The sequence below is a fragment of the Scyliorhinus canicula genome, chromosome 13 (assembly GCF_902713615.1).
Source record: "Scyliorhinus canicula chromosome 13, sScyCan1.1, whole genome shotgun sequence".
Taxonomy (NCBI): domain Eukaryota; kingdom Metazoa; phylum Chordata; class Chondrichthyes; order Carcharhiniformes; family Scyliorhinidae; genus Scyliorhinus; species Scyliorhinus canicula.
In genome coordinates this window covers 8,031,749-8,048,105 of record NC_052158.1, presented here as the reverse complement: position 1 = coordinate 8,048,105, position 16,357 = coordinate 8,031,749, and the positions used below count along the sequence as shown (strand labels likewise).

The following is a 16,357-nucleotide window of genomic DNA, read 5'->3' as shown; positions in this document are numbered from 1 at the left end:
TCATTTAATTATCATCTGTAGCTCATTAGTGTGTTCGAACTTCATTTAATTAGTAGTGTAATAATAAATTAGTTTTGTTTCAATCTTTTGATTGGTATATTCTTTGTCAAAACTACATTGGGTAATTCTGGAAGAAACAATAAAGAATACAACATATTACCAATCGTGGCAATATAACACCCATGGGGGGGCATTTCAGAGTCACCCACATTGCTGTAGATCTGGAGTAATAACAGATTTCTTCCCTAAAGGATATTTGTGAACCAGACGGGGTTTTACAACAACTGACAATGGTTTCATGGTCACCCTTAGACTTATGTTTTTTCATGGTTTTTACTAAATTCAAATTTCACCATCTGGCATGGTGGGATTCGCACCCAGATCTCCAGATCAAAACCCTGGGTCTCTGGATTACTAGTCCACTGACAATATAACTACACACTTAAATCTTTCTCCCTGGAAGAATTCCAATGTTTGGCTTCCGCTGGATTCTCTGCCACAAAACCGGCTGTGTAAAGGATGATAAAATATGCCCATTTTCTTAGAGCTCCTTCACCTCAATGTTTGGTACTGCACCCCTGTTCCCAGCCACTGATGTCAGGCTTATAAGTCTGCAGTTTCCTCTTTCCCCTCTCCCTTCTTTCTTAAATTTGTTATCTTCCAGATGCAGGAACCATCTCTGAATCTGTAGAATTTTGGAAGATGACTATCAACGTTTCCATTATCTCAACATCCAACTCACCCTGTCTGAAATGAAATGAAAATCGCTTATTGTTACAAGTAGGCTTCAAATGAAGTTACTGTGAAAAGCCCCTAGTCGCCACATTCCGGCGCCTGTTTGGGGAGGCTGTTACGGGAAGTTAGTTAGTGCCTTCAGGAGAGGAGAAATATTGGGCGAAATTCTCCCAAAGGGAGACAAACAGCCGACGCCGGAGTGAAACCCGGAGTGTTTCACTCCGGCCGCTCCTCGCCCCCCCCCCCCCCCCCCCCCCCCCCCCGGGGCTAGGAGCGACGGCACGTGAATTTCGCGCATCGGGCCTTGATGCTTGCATCAAAGCGGCGCGCCTGGAATGACACGGCCGACGGCGTCTAAGTGACGTCAGCCACGCATGCGCAGGTTGGCCGGTGCCAACCCGCGCATGCACGGTTGCCGTCTTCCCCTCCGCTGCCCCGCAAGATATGGCGGCTTGATCTTGCGGGGCGGCAGAGGGAAAAGAGTGCGTCTTTTAGAGACGCCGGCCCAACGATCGGTGGGCGCCGATCGCGGGCCAGACACCTCCTTGAGCACGCCCGTGGTGCTCGATCCTCCCTCCGCCCCCCCACAGGGCCCACATGCAGCGGTCGCGCGATGTTCACGCCGGCAGCGACCAGGTGTGGTTGGCGCCGGCGTGAACCGGTCGCGTTCGGCAGGCCGCTCGGCCCATGCGGGCCGGAGAATCGCCGGTCACCGTTAGAAACGGCGAGCGGCGATTCTCCGCGCGGCCTGTCACAAAACGCAACACACCATTTTGGGGGGTGGGAGAATCGCGTGGGGGTGCCAGGGCAGCGTGGCGTGATTCGCCCGACCCTCCTGCAATTCTGCCACCTGGCGTGGGGGGTCGGAGAATCGCACCCATTGTCTGCAAATATTTATTGTAACAAACTGATGACTAAACGTGCACCTACCTGATATCTGGACATGGGCCTCTCGTCTTTTCCTCAATAACCGGTTTTCCATGAAACATGAAAACCTGTTTACAGAATCACTTGTGACATCAATATGACTCTGGACAGTAATAAGGCCTCTGGAGTCCTTTAGGAATTCCCATTCAGACTGTGCTGTTACATCCTGTCCATTCCCATCCTCCCACCGTATCACTGGATCAGGATACCATCCATCTGATTTACACACAATACGAAGTCCGTCTTTGTTGTTTTCCTCCAGCTGCATCCAAGGCCGGTGTCCAAAACCTGCAATTAGGATTTAATCAGGAATTCAAACTATTGCTCATTTTGTTTAATTTCAAAAATCCACAATCATTTTGATCTGTTAAATAATATTATAACTCACTGTGCCGACACTGACTATCGCATTGATCTTAGTTTTACTTCAACTCTTCAGTTCCACTCTTGATTCAACGTTGCTTTACGTTAATGAGAATCACTCTCACCTCACCAGTAGAATTCATTCTGATGACTCCTTCTATTAGTTTACTGATGATTGGAAAGGCTGACGGGGTGATGGTTGGGTTGGATTTGTCCTATTTTTTTGAAGATATGACTTACCTAGGCAATTTTCCAATTGTCCACAATCAAATATCACATTGTGGGTTACACTTTATCCAGGATATTGTCCTGGGAAAGTAGTCTACCTGTCTCACAGGCTTATTTACAGGGTACAAATCATTCTATGTTCTATAGACATGGACAGCAGTAAATTGAAGGGGTAGAGGTTAGGTTGATCTTGGATGAGGATAAATGGTCGGCACAACATCGTGGGCTGAAGGGCCTGTTCTGTGCTGTACTGTTCTATGTTCTATGTAAGTGGAAATACTGGGATTTCTGATATCACCTATCCAACTTACACCAGTAAGTTATGGACACACAAAACAACTTTGCACTTTCCACTGAGATTTTGCATCATCTAGAGAAAGATGCCTTAGAAATGCCCATAGATTTTGACTCCTCTGTGAAACTGAAATGTGCAACTAAATTATGTGAACAGAGTCATGAGTGGATACTCCAATATTCAGTTCACCCAATGATGTTATCCTTCTGAATATGCGCCAACTTGTCTGATAACAGTTTCCCTGCACAAGGACAAACAGTGACATTATAACAATTATGGGGTCACATATTTGAAGGGTCTTGTGTTGTCTGAGCTCAGAAGGTTTAACTTACTGTGTTGAATGAATTGAACTACTCGAGTGTCATCGGGAGGTAACTGCTTTGCGCGTGCTTTTTGGACTTGGGATCATTGCTGCTCTGCACTCTGAACTCAGAAGTGTTAACGTGTGTGTTGTCTGAACTCTGAAAGATTATGGGCGGGATTCTCCGTTGGTCGATGCCAGAATCGAGAAAGGCTATTGGGCGGAGAGTTGATTTTGACACCAAAAATCGTGGCGGGTAACAGTTTGACGCAAAATCACAATTCTCCAGTGCCTCAACAGCAGCGTCAATACGTTTCAGAACGAACGTACAGTAAACGGCGTTGGCATATCATTAGCGGGCCTGACCCAGTATTCTCTGGGGCCTCCACGATGCTCTGCCTCCACTGGGGCGAATTACCGATTGCGGGGTTCACTTGTGCTTTTAAAAATCGTTAACAGGCGTTGTGGCTACTGAGGGAGAGCGAGAGTAGATGGAAACTGTTCAAAATCGTCATAGTTTGCTGACTGGCTGAATTCACTAGGTCCGTGAGGCTGACAAGCTGCAGCCGCATATACACATTATACTCCCCACATACACTCATCCCAGCCAATAAGGTTGCGCTAGATTACACCCATCCCACTGATGGGTGAGCTGAGGCCAGAGGGCACCTAGGGGGGGTGCCTTGCAAGGACACCCGTACATCCCGTGACCCTATGTTCACTAGTCATTACAAGCCCAAGCCGTCTGTAATAATACAGAGGTACCGGTTCAATGCTGCCCGTCCAACCCCAAGCCGTCTGTAATAATACAGAGGTACCGGTTCAATGCTGCCCGTCCAACCCTGGGAAATAGGTGACGGATTTTCTGACGCTCCTTCATCAGTTAGCGGAACATTGTGATGTCGGTCCATCCCTCCCAGAGATGTTATGAGATTGTTTTGTCTGTGAAATCAGCAATATGATAACCCAGAGGAAGCTAGAAGTGGAGCCAGCCTTGGACCTGAAAGGGGCCATAGACTTGTCACTCTCCCACGAGAGGTGGAAAAGGGGGTTGGCCAGTTCCAGGGTTCTGTGGACTTCGACATTCACAGTATTGGGTGGCATCCATCCCGAAGAGCGGCCCATTACCGCCCCAGTCACCACCAAAACAACATCACGGTCAGGTCCGATGGCCATGACCACCACGGTCCGACAGCACATCTCCCCAGAGGATGATGGGAAATACCCACAACAGTGCTGCCCTTGTGGTCGCAGCGCCCACAGCGGTGATGACTACCAGAATGGACAGTGAACGCATCGCCCTGGCCAGGTGACTCAGACGCCCCGAGCCAGGGCTTTAATTATTGCCCCCTCCGAGAAGGAAGACCTGATGCGGCAAAATTGCATCATGGCCCCCAAGTAGCCCAATTCAGGATAAAGCTTCAAGTCAAAGGTCACCCCCTAGATATGGAAATTGTCACAGGTGCTGCTGTCTCTATTGTTGGACAACAAACTTTCCATCGGCTCCATATGGGAATTCTGGCCCTGGGTTTGAGTGATACCAAAGCCCAGCTAGCTACCAGGGAACCATTAACCATCATCACTACCATAGTGACCCAGATCACCACCAGCAGATAACAGTCGGTTAGGTTGCCAGTGGTAGTGGTTCAAGGACCCAGACCCTGTCTTTTTGGCCACAATTTGTTACAAACAGCCTGGCTGAACTGGCAATAAATCTTCTGGATGGAGACTGGCTGTCTTTAGGAAGTCCGGATGTTTTCCAGGAGGGCATGGGAAATATAATGTTGACCCAGAAGCCCAGCCTAAATACTTCAGGGCCCAACCAGTCCCAGACACCCTGATACAAATGTAGATGACAGATTAGGCCGGCTAGAGAGCTTGGACATCATAAACCCGGTCCAGTTTACAGAACTGGCAGCACCAGTGGTCCTGGTGCGGAAACTGGTCAAGTCCGTCCACCTGTGTGGCGATTATAAGAAAACAGTAAACAGGGCCTCCTGTTTGGACCGACACCCTGAGCCACACATAGAAGATCTGTATGTAAAGTTGGCAAGTGAATCACTCGTTCACGAACCTCTACTTGAGCCATGTGTACCTCCAGTTGGAGTTAGACACGGTATCACGGCAGTATGTCACCATCAACACACACAGATGGTTGTACGGGTACACCAGGCTCCCCTTTGGGGTGTCATCAGCGTGTGCGATTTTTCAACGGGTGATGGAAACATCCTCCAGGGTTTTCCCAGGCTGTCTACTGGACAATGTGCTCATTACAGCTGCCAACAACAAGGAACACCTGTCAATGTGGAAGAGTTTCTCTGACGTGGGTGTCCACCTGAAGAGGCAAATCTTCCAGAGAAGAAAGGTCATGTACCTCGTACACGGGTTGATAAGGATGGGTTGCCCCGATGGAGGATAAAGTCCAGGCCAACAGGGGAGCACCGACACCTGAAAACATGATTGAGCTGCGGTTATTTTTGAGGCCCAATTATCATTGGACGTTCAGCCCAAACGAGGCTACCTTGGCACCCCTCCATGTGCTATTGAAGAAAATCCAGAAATGGGCATGGGAAGCGCTGCGAGAGTGACGCACTGCAATCCATCAAAACCCCTCGTCCTCACATATGACGCCTCCCCATATGGAATTGGGGCAGTGGTGTCCCACCGGTGGAACAATGGGACAGAAAGGCTGATAGCATACCCATCCAGAACCCTGGTCGATGCAAAGCGCCGCTCTGTGCAAACAGAGAAGGAACGACTGGTCGTCAAAACGCAGCAAAGAAATTTCACCAGTACATCTATGGCCGTCATTTCACAGCGATCATGGACCATAAGCCCTTACCTGGCCTCTTTAATTCCAACAGCCTCAGCCAGAATCTGATGCTGGCCACTGCTGTAGGCGGCTTATGAATGCAGCTTTGAACATCGTCCAGGAACGCAGATCGTGCATGCAAATGCCCTCAGCCGACTCCCACAACCTGTAAGCCCCCACATTCCCGCCAGTGAGGGGCAAAGTCATATTGACGTTAATTTTCATAGACCCCCTATCCACGATGGCTGCACAAATCCACACGTGGACACAAAGGGATCTTACACTGGCAAAACTATGCAATGTTGTCTTGCATGGCAGGCGACAAGGAAAATCCCCAGAGGAGCTACGGGTCTATCTTGCAAAGCAGCAGGAGCTCAGTAAGGAGGATGACATACTCCTGCATGGTCAGGTCGGGGCACGATCTTAAAATATTTGCATAGTGCATACCTGGGGGCTTCCATGATGAAAATGCTCATGTGGAGCGATGTATAGTGGCCAGAGCTCGACGGTGACATCAAGTGAATGGTGCAGTAATGTGCAGCTTGCCAGGAACACCAGTAGCTTCCTCCCTCAGCCTTGCTCCACCCTTGGGAATGGCCATGACACCGCTGGGTGGGGTTACATACCAACTTCATAGGGCCCTTTATAGGGTGAATGATTCTGCTCCTTATAGACACCAACTCAAAGTGGACGGATGAGCACTGAATGGCGCGATCCAACGGCCACGCTGAGCCCAAAAAGCAGTTCACCGCGGCACAACGTGACCGATAGAAGCAACGGGGTGAAACAATTCCAAACTGCTCCATACCATTCACCCTCAAAAGGTTTGGCTGAGCAGACGAAGGGGGTGTGGGGTCCTGAGATGAGACCCCTTAAAACAGGATAGCTCGGATAACACTAGAATAGCTCTACATGAAAATGAAAACTGAAAATCGCTTATTGTCACAAGTTGGCTTCAAATGAAGTTACTGTGAAAAGCCCCTAGTCGCCACATTCCAGCACCTGTTCGGGGTACATAGGTTTACAGAAGTTAGTTTATTGAGGATTGAAACTAATCATTGAAAATATATCCAGTAATCATTATTAACCATTAAACATGTATTCTTAGAACATAGTAGTAACAGGCATTTAAACTCTTGCTAATAGTAGTGGCCACAATGTATGATGGGATTTAAGCTAGCTAACTTGGCTACATTCCTAGGACAGAGAGCAATAATGTGGTCAGCAACCAGCTCAATAAGCAGTTCCAGCAACCTGCGCTCAGGCAAACAATGGTACGAACAGGGACCACACTAAGATAAGAGACGGAAGTCGGGGAGAGCAAGAGACAGCGGAAGTGAGGGTCTAGAAAAATAACAGATGACCAGGTAACAGGATGGTGCAAAATTGATCACGCAGTCACATTGCTGCCGAAAGTAAAATTCTTTGATCAAGGTAAAATCTATAACAGCAAGGATTGGATTGAGTCCAACAGGGGTGGGCTACTGATTTTTGGAAATTGTAGAACTGTTGAACCTGAAGCAATGTAAAGCAGAGCGGTTTTTCCATTTATCCAAATCACTCTCTCTTACATTAAACCAAGCTTGGAAAGTAAAGCCATCTTAACCAGAAGTGTTCTCTCCGCAGCTCTTTGTGTTAGCTGAACTGGAATTAGGTGGGGAAAATTCCCACATAAAATCCAGCTCAATAGTCAGTCTCTGAAAACGCTCCGACAGCGGATAATCCAGACGTTTAAACAAGGCATGGAGAAACAGAATGTGGGTTCCACTGAAACAAAGCCAGGTATTCAGTTACCGAATGACACCACATATCACAACCGGGATAGCACCGGCAGAATTTCTAACGGGCCAACTCCTCCGGACCCGCCTGAATTTAACGTTCCCGAGTCTTGGCATTTGAAGCAGGATCTCCAGAAGAGGTAACATGATCAACAAAAGTGTGACTGAGGTATTAACCAAGAGACTGTGTTCATGTTCGGAATTTCAGGATGGTGTCCAATGGAACCCAGGGACTACAGAGCAGAAAATGGGGCCTGTTTCTTATACAGTCAGGACTAGAGAGCGAACCATGCGGAATCAGGTGGACCACCTCAAGGGGAGGGATCCCACCCTAAAGGAAGCTAGGCTGGATGAATCTGTGCCTTCACCAACCTGTTTTCGATCCTTTAGTCAGGAAGCACTTCCGACCAGGGACCTATGCCAGGGCCATGGATGACTCGGCCTTGGATATGGTCACGGAATCCTCAGCGTTCTCAGAAATCATAGACAGGCTCCCGACATTGCCCCTTCGTCGTTCTGCATGAAAAAGATATTCCCTGACACATGACCCCTTGACCCAGCTGGGGAAGCGCTGCCACGGGCGAAACAGCAAAGGAGATCCCCTCAACAACCCATTGCAGGGGAACCTTTGGGCTTTTGGGGGGGGGGGGGGGGGGGGGGGGGGGGGGGGGGTGATAAAATAACCCTCACGAGACCCACAGGGTCACATTGATCGATCTCCCCGTGGGGTCTAAAATTCGAACTCTCCCACTAAAGCCAGCCCAAATCGGGACCAGCACTTCCGGTAATCCCGATGGGGATCTGTGAGCTGTAAGCCGACCTTTACTTTATGTCAACTAATTAAGTGTTGTTTAATTTACCTTCTCGGGCCTCCTGAGCTTTTATACCCCAGAGCCTAGAAAGGCTAAATTTTGTGCCTCACATTGATCAAACTTTAGTCGTTTGCAAGATGAACAAACCTCCAACTTGCAGATGTATCACTGCTTCATCGTGGTATGTTTTAGAGCCAATGAAACAGGTGTAACTCCCTTCATCTGATGCTTTTATCTTCTTCAGTTTGAGAGAGGCATTTCCACGGGGAAACTCATCTTTAAAAAGTTCTGTTCTCCCTCGATAAGCTTTGTCCTGCACGTCAGGTCGGTCCTGTCCATTGCTGTATAAATGTACTGGTGAAGCTGAGTCTGATGTAAACCATCGAATCTCCAGGTTATCCAGAGATATATCTGGTACCAGTTGGCACTCTAATACAATATCATCACCCACAGTGACTACGATGGGATCATCAGGCACAAGAACACGGAATCTCTCTGGAAAATAGAACATTTCAAACATCAACATAAATAATGTGGGAAAAGATTTAATCTTTGGGCGATATTTAAAGGAAAAACTAACATTTGATTTTTGGTGCTATAACTTCCGAGATGTTCAGCTCTCTTTGTCTTTGGGCGGGATCAGAAAAGGGAGCAGAAAAGCGCACAAGACGGTCAAATCACATTTCACACCAACGTAAAGGCGGGATGCGATTGTCCTCACCCCCTGTCAGTGACGTAATGGGATTCCTGACGTTCAACATCGGGAACATAATTCCATATGTCTGCATCTAATTATCAGACCTCTACACCTGAATCATCCTTCTCCCCGAAACCCTGTAAGAAAGTCCATTCCCGTTGGGATGGGGAAGGTGTGTGTGTGGTGGGGGGGGCGGGGGTTCCTGGTTAACATTTCTGGGCTGGGGCAGCCTTTAAAAATGGTGCCCAGATCATCAAAAATACTAAGTGACATCGCGGGATCCACTCCTTTAAGTTTTTTACAGGATGTCCCAAACAATATAATGGAGAAAAGTGACCGTTGGTGTCGGCATCTTGACATCTCCTTTCCTACCCAATCATGCCGTAACCATTAAAATTAAGAAAGACTTTAACGTTCTCTGGCCTTCTCCCCAGCTTTTGCCGCAAGAATCAGGAAAATAAATTAAGAACAATGGCATCAAAAGCACAGAACATTAAGGAAAATGTAACTATTCCCTCTTGTATTGTTTACACATTTACTGTGTAGTTTCCATGAATACGCCAGGTAATAAATGCGTTCTGACCAGTAACCTCAGGGTTGAGTGGTACTGTAATTGAAGAATTGGGGAGAGGGTCACAGATTCTTTGTCTTTCTTTCTCAATTTTTAAAAATGTATTTTAGCATGGTAGCATGGTGGTTAGCATAAATGCTTCACAGCTCACGGCGCTGAGATCCCAGGTTCGATCCCGGCTCTGGGTCACTGTCCGTGTGGAGTTTGCACATTCTCCCCGTGTCTGCGTGGGTTTCGCCCCCACAACCCAAAAATGTGCAGGGTAGGTGGATTGGCCACGCTAAATTGCCCCTTAATTGGAAAAAAAAATTGGGTAATCTAAATTTATTTAAAAAAAATAAAAAACAAAATAAAGGCTTCACAGCTCAAGGATCCCAGGTTCGGTTCCCGGCTGGGTCACTGTCTGTGCGGAGTCTGCACGTCCTCCCCGTGTGTGCGTGGATTTCCTCCGGGTGCTCCGGTTTCCTCCCACAGTCCAAAGATGTGCGGGTTAGGTGGATTGGCCATGATCAATTGCCCGGAGTGTCCTTAAAGTAAGGTTAAGGGGGGGGTGTTGTTGGGTTATGGGTATAGGGTGGGTTTGAGTAGGGTGAGCATTGCTCGGCACAACATCGAGGGCCGAAAGGCCTGTTCTGTGCTGTACTGTTCTATGTTCCATGTTCTATTACAAAATATAAAAAGTTACAAAACAGAAACAATTCGCAAAACAAGCTTCCCAACCAACGATTATACAGTTTGTACAAATGTTTCTCCTTTTTCACCTCTTCCCCCCCCCCCCCCCACCCCCACGACAAACAACTCCTCAAACATGGTCACAAACATCCCCCATCTTGCCTCAAACCCCTCCATTAAACCCCTTAACTCGTATTTTATCTTTTCCAGCTGAAGGGAAACATACTGGTCACCCAGCCAGGCCGCTACCCCCGGTGGCGTTGCTGACCGCCACTCCAATAAGATTCGTAGCTGGGCAATCAGAGAGGCGAAGGCCCCAATATCGGTCTTCCTCCTCTCCATCAGCTCCGGCTTCTCCGAAATCCCAAATATTGCCACCAAAGGATCCGGCCTAACCTCCTCCCCACTATCCTCATTAGCACCGCAAATACTCCCGCCCAGAACCTCTCCAACGTTTCACAGCCCCAGAACATATGTGCATGTGATTCGCTGATACCTGCCCACGCCTTTCACAATCATCTGCCACGCCCTGAAAGAACCCACTCATTCTTATCCACGTCATATGTACACTGAGGGTACATATGACACAGAGGGTGGTGAGCGTCTGGAACGGGCTGCCAGAGGCAGCGTTAGTGGCAGGTACAATTTTGTCCTTTAAAAAAAAGAGTTAGATTGTTACATGGGCAGGGTGGGTATAGAGGGATATGGGCCAAATGCAGGCAAGTGGGACTAGCTTAGTGATAGAAACTGGGCTGCATGGACAATCTATGACTCTGTGTAACACCTTGAATTGTATCAGGATCATCCTTGCTCACGAGGTCGCATTTATCCTTCACAGTACCTCACTCCATGCTCCCCAGTTTATCTCCCCTCCCAGCTCCCCTTCCCATTTCTCCTTAATCTTCACCCGCTCACCTCCTTGTTCTCCCAGCCACCTGTATATGTCTCCGCTCCTGCCCTCCCCTTCCACATCCGGAAGCAGCAGTCACTCCCATAGGGTGTATCTCGGCAACCTAGGGAACCCTTTGCAAACCATACCTGCAGGTACCTAAACTTACTTCCTCTTGGGAGCTCTACCCTCTCCCTCAATTCCTCCAGACAGGCAAATCCTGCCTCCAGATACAAATCCCTCACCTTGACAAGCCCCACTTCTGTCCACCTCCTATACATGCCATCCATTCCCACCCCAGCTCAAACCCGTGATTCTCACACAATGGTGTTCACACCGACATCCCTTCCATCCTAAAATGCCTCCTCAACTGGTTCCAGGTCTGCACCGTGGACTGCACCACAGGGCTTCCTGAGTACCTGCTCGGTGTCATTGGCAACACTGCCGTCACCATAGCCCTTAAGCTGGACCCCTTACAGGATTCCTCCTCCATCCTAACCCATTGTGTGTGTGTGTGGGGGGGGGGGGATATAAAATAACCCTCATGAGACCCACAGGGTCACACTGATCGATCTCCCCGTGGGGTCTAGAATTCGAGCTCTCCCACCAAAGCCGGCCCAAATCGGGACCAGCACTTCCGGTAATCCCGATGGGGATCTGTGAGCTGTAAGCCGACCTTTACTTTATGTCAACTAATTACGTGTTGTTTAATTTACCTTCTCGGGCCTCCTGAGCTTTTATACCCCAGAGCCTAGAAAGGCTGAAATTTATGCCTCACATTATTCAAACTTTAGTCGTCTACAAGATGAACAAACCTCCAACTTACAGATGTATCACTGCTTCATCGTGGTATGTTTTAGAGCCAATGAAACAGGTGTAACTCCCTCCATCTGATGCTTTTATCTTCTTCAGTTTGAGAGAGGCATTTCCACGGGGAAACTCATCTTTAAAAAGTTCTGTTCTCCCTCGATAAGCTTTGTCCTGCACGTCAGGTCGGTCCTGTCCATTGCTGTATAAATGTACTGGTGAAGCTGAGTCTGATGTAAACCATCGAATCTCCAGGTTATCCAGAGATATATCTGGTACCAGTTGGCACTCTAATACAATATCATCACCCACAGTGACTACGATGGGATCATCAGGCACAAGAACACGGAATCTCTCTGGAAAATAGAACATTTCAAACATCAACATAAATAATGTGCGAATAGATTTAATCTTTGGGAGATATTTAAAGGAAAAACTAACATTTGATTATTGGTGCTATAACTTCTGAGATGTTCAGCTCTCTTTTTCTTTGGGCAGGATCAGAAAAGGGATCAGAAAATCACACAAGACGGTCAAATCACATTTCACACCAACGTAAAGGCGGGATGCGATTGTCCTCACCCCCTGTCAGTGACGTAATGGGATTCCTGACGTTTAACATCGGGAGCATAATTCCATATATCTGCATCTAATTATCAGACCTCTACACCTGAATCATCCTCCTCCCCGAAACCCCGTAAGAAAGTCCATTCCGGTTGGGATGGGGAGGGTGTGTGTGTATGGTGGGGAGGGGGGGGGGGGGGGGGTTCCTGGTTAACATTTCTGTGCTGGGGCAGCCTTTAAAAATGGTGCCCAGATCATCAAAAATACTAAGTGACATCGCGGGATCCACTCCTTTAAGTTTTTTACACGATGTCCCAAACAATATAATGGAGAAAAGTGACCGTTGGTGTCGGCGTCTTGACACCTCCTTTCCTACCCAATCATGCCGTAACCATTAAAATTAAGAAAGACTTTAACATTCTCTGGCCTTCGCCCCAGCTTTCACCGCAAGAATCAGGAAAATAAATTAAGAACAATGGCATCAAAAGCACAGAACATTGAGGAAAATGTAACTATTCCCTCTTGTATTGTTCACACATTTACTGTGTAGTTTCCATGAATACGTCAGTTAATAAATGCGTTCTGACCAGTAACCTCAGGGTTGAGTGGTACTGTAAGTGAGGAATTGGGGAGAATGTCAAAGATTCTTTGTCTTTCTTTCTCAATTTTTTTAATATGTATTTTATTACAAAATATAAAAAGTTACAAAACATAAACAATTCGCAAAACAAGGTTCCCAACCAACGATTATGCAGTTTGTACAAATGTTTCTCCTTTTTCACCTCTCCTCCACGACAAACAACTCCTCAAACATGGTCACAAACATCCCCCATCTTGCCTCAAACCCCTCCATTAATCCCCTTAACTCGTATTTTATCTTTTCCAGCTGAAGGGAACCATACTGGTCACCCAGCCAGGCCGCTACCCCCGGTGGCGTTGCTGACCGCCACTCCAATAAGATTCGTAGCTGGGCAATCAGAGAGGCGAAGGCCCCAATATCGGTCTTCCTCCCCTCCATCAGCTCCGGCTTCTCCGAAATCCCAAATATTGCCACCAAAGGGTCCGGCCTAACCTCCTCCCCACTATCCTCATTAGCACCGCAAATACCCCCGCCCAAAACCTCTTCAACGTTTCACAGCCCCAGAACATATGTGCATGTGATTCGCTGATAACCGCCCACGCCTTTCACAATCATCTGCCACGCCCTGAAAGAAGCCACTCATTCTTATCCACGTCATATGTACACTGAGGGTACATATGACACAGAGGGTGGTGAGCGTCTGGAACGGGCTGCCAGAGGCAGCGTTAGTGGCAGGTACAATATTGTCCTTTAAAAAAGAGTTAGATTGTTACATGGGCAGGGTGGGTATAGAGGGATATGGGCCAAATGCAGGCAAGTGGGACTAGCTTAGTGATAGAAACTGGGCTGCATGGACAATCTATGACTCTGTGTAACACCTTGAACTGTATCAGGATCATCCTTGCTCACGAGGGCGCATTTATCCTTCACAGTGCCTCACTCCATACTCCCCAGTTTATCTCCCCTCCCAGCTCCCCTTCCCAATTCTCCTTAATCTCCACCCGCTCACCCTGTTCTCCCAGCCACCTGTATATGTCTCTGATGATGCCATCCCCATCCACATCCGGAAGCAGCAGTCACTCCCGCAGGGTGTACCTCGGCAACCTAGGGAACCCTTTCCAAACCACACCTGCAGGTACCTAAACTTACTTCCTCTTGGGAGCTCTACCCTCTCCCTCAATTCTTCCAGACAGGCAAATCCTGCCTCCAGATATAAATCCCTCACCTTGACAAGCCCCACTTCTCTCCACCTCCTATACATGCCATCCATTCCCACCCCGGCTCAAACCCGTGATTCTCACATAATGGTGTTCACACCGACATCCCTTCCATCCTAAAATGATCCTCAACTGGTTCCAGGTCTGCACCGTGGACTGCACCACCAGGCTTCCTGAGTACCTGCTCGGTGTCATTGGCAACACTACCGTCACCATAGCCCTTAAGCTGGACCCCTTACAGGATTCCTCCTCCATCCTAACCCATTCTACCCCTTCACCTTCCCACCATCGCCCCACCTTCTCTGCATTCACCGCTCAATAATAATGAAGCAGATTCGACAATGCCAACCCTCCCTGCTGCCTCTGTAGCAGGGTCCTCCTAACTCTTGGCACCGTCCCCGCCCATACAAAATCCAAAATCCGGCCATACAAAGTCCGAAATAAAAATTCTCAATTTTAGTGGTTATTTCATAAGTAACAAAACAGAAATGAATCAGGAATCGGATCCCTGTCGTTTCTGGGAATATTATCCTAGAGAGTGGGAAAAACTTGACCTCCTCTTGAGAAATAAGGAAGGGCAGGTGGCAGACTTTGGGACCAGTGACCATAAGACCATAAGACCATAAGACATAGGAGTGGAAGTAAGGCCATTCGGCCCATCGAGTCTACTCCACCATTCAATCATGGTTGATTTCAACTCCATTTACCCGCTCTCTCCCCATAGCCCTTAATTCCTCGAGAAATCAAGAATTTATCAATTTCTGTCTTAAAGACACTCAATGTCCCGGCCTCCACCACCCTCTGTGGCAATGAATTCCACAGACCTACCACTCTCTGGCTGAATTCCATTAGTTTTAAGATAGCTGCGGAGAATGACAGTTCTAGTCCAAAAGTTAACATTCTAAATTGGAGCAAGGCCAATTTTGATGGTATCTGACAGGAACTTTCAAAAGTTGATTGGGGGAGTCTGTTTACAGGCAAGGGGATAGCTGGTAAGTGGGAGGCTTTCAAAAGAATGTTAACTAGGGTTCAGGGTGAGCACATTCCTCTGAGAGTGAAGGGTAAGGCTGGTAGAAATAGGGAACCCTGGATGACTCAGAATATTGAGGCCCTGGTCAGAAAGATGAAGGAAGCATACGACATGCATAGGCAGCTGGGATCAAGTGGATCCCTTGAAGAGTATAGAGATTGTCGGAGTTGAGTTGAGAGAGAAATTAGGAGGGCAAAAAGTTTACATGAGATTGCTTTGGCAGAAAAGGCAAAGGAGAATCCAAAGAGCTTCGACAAATACATAAAGAGCAAAAGAGTAATGAGGGAGAGAGTAGGGCCTCTTGAGGATCTACAAGGTCATCTATGTACAGATCCACAAGAGATGGATGAGATCCTAAATAAATATTTCTGATCAGTATTTACTGTTGAGAAAGGCACGGATGGACTTCTGGTTGCGGCTATGCGGAGCTAAGCCGCACGTTCGGCAGCTCCCGCTTTAATAGGACTTGTGGGCTCTTTTAAGGGCCCCAAACGGCGCTGATTCGCCGATTCCCGGTGGATAAAGGGGTCTGGAGCAAAACCCCCCGGGATTTATGGTGCGGACTCGGAGTGGGGCGAGGGGAAAAACGGCAGCAGCTCCCCTGGAAAAGCGGGGGAAGGTGGATAAAATGGCAGCCGGTGGAGCCCCTGAGGAGTGAAGGCAGTGGGCGGAGGAGCAGCAGGCGGCCCTTTTGCACTATTTTACGGAGCTGAAAGGGGAGTTGTTGGAATCCCTGAAGGTAACGACTAGTAAGCTGCTGGAGACCCACAACCCAGGGTGCAGCGATACTTGAGTTGCAGCAGCAGGCCTCTGAGCGGGTGGGGGGGTTTGTTATATGCTTTGTTACGGGTGCCGGGGGGTGTTTATTATTGTTATTGTTCTGTTGATACATATTTTTCAAAAAATTCCAATAAAAATTATTTTAAAAAAAAAAGAGAAAGGCATGGATGTTAGGGAGCTTTGGGAAATAAATAGTTATGTCTCGAGGAGTGTACATATTACAGAAAAGGTGGTGGGGAAGTCTTAAAATGCGTCAAGGTAGATAAATCCCCGGGAACTGATGAAATGTGTCCCAGGAT

At 47.8% G+C, this 16,357-nt stretch overlaps 1 protein-coding gene across 1 annotated transcript in view; it reads right to left on the bottom strand.

Moving 5' to 3' along the window:
- The window catches only part of LOC119976449 (butyrophilin subfamily 3 member A1-like), a 75,849-nt gene that overhangs the window by 39,684 nt on the left and 19,808 nt on the right, over positions 1-16,357 (bottom strand). The window contains exons 4-7 of the mRNA XM_038816985.1: positions 11,905-12,243; positions 9,532-9,555; positions 8,399-8,746; positions 1,666-1,950 (exon numbers count right to left, since the gene is read on the bottom strand). Of these exons, the coding sequence (XP_038672913.1) occupies positions 1,666-1,950; positions 8,399-8,746; positions 9,532-9,555; positions 11,905-12,243 (996 nt within the window). The remainder of the gene's footprint in view (positions 1-1,665; positions 1,951-8,398; positions 8,747-9,531; positions 9,556-11,904; positions 12,244-16,357) is intronic.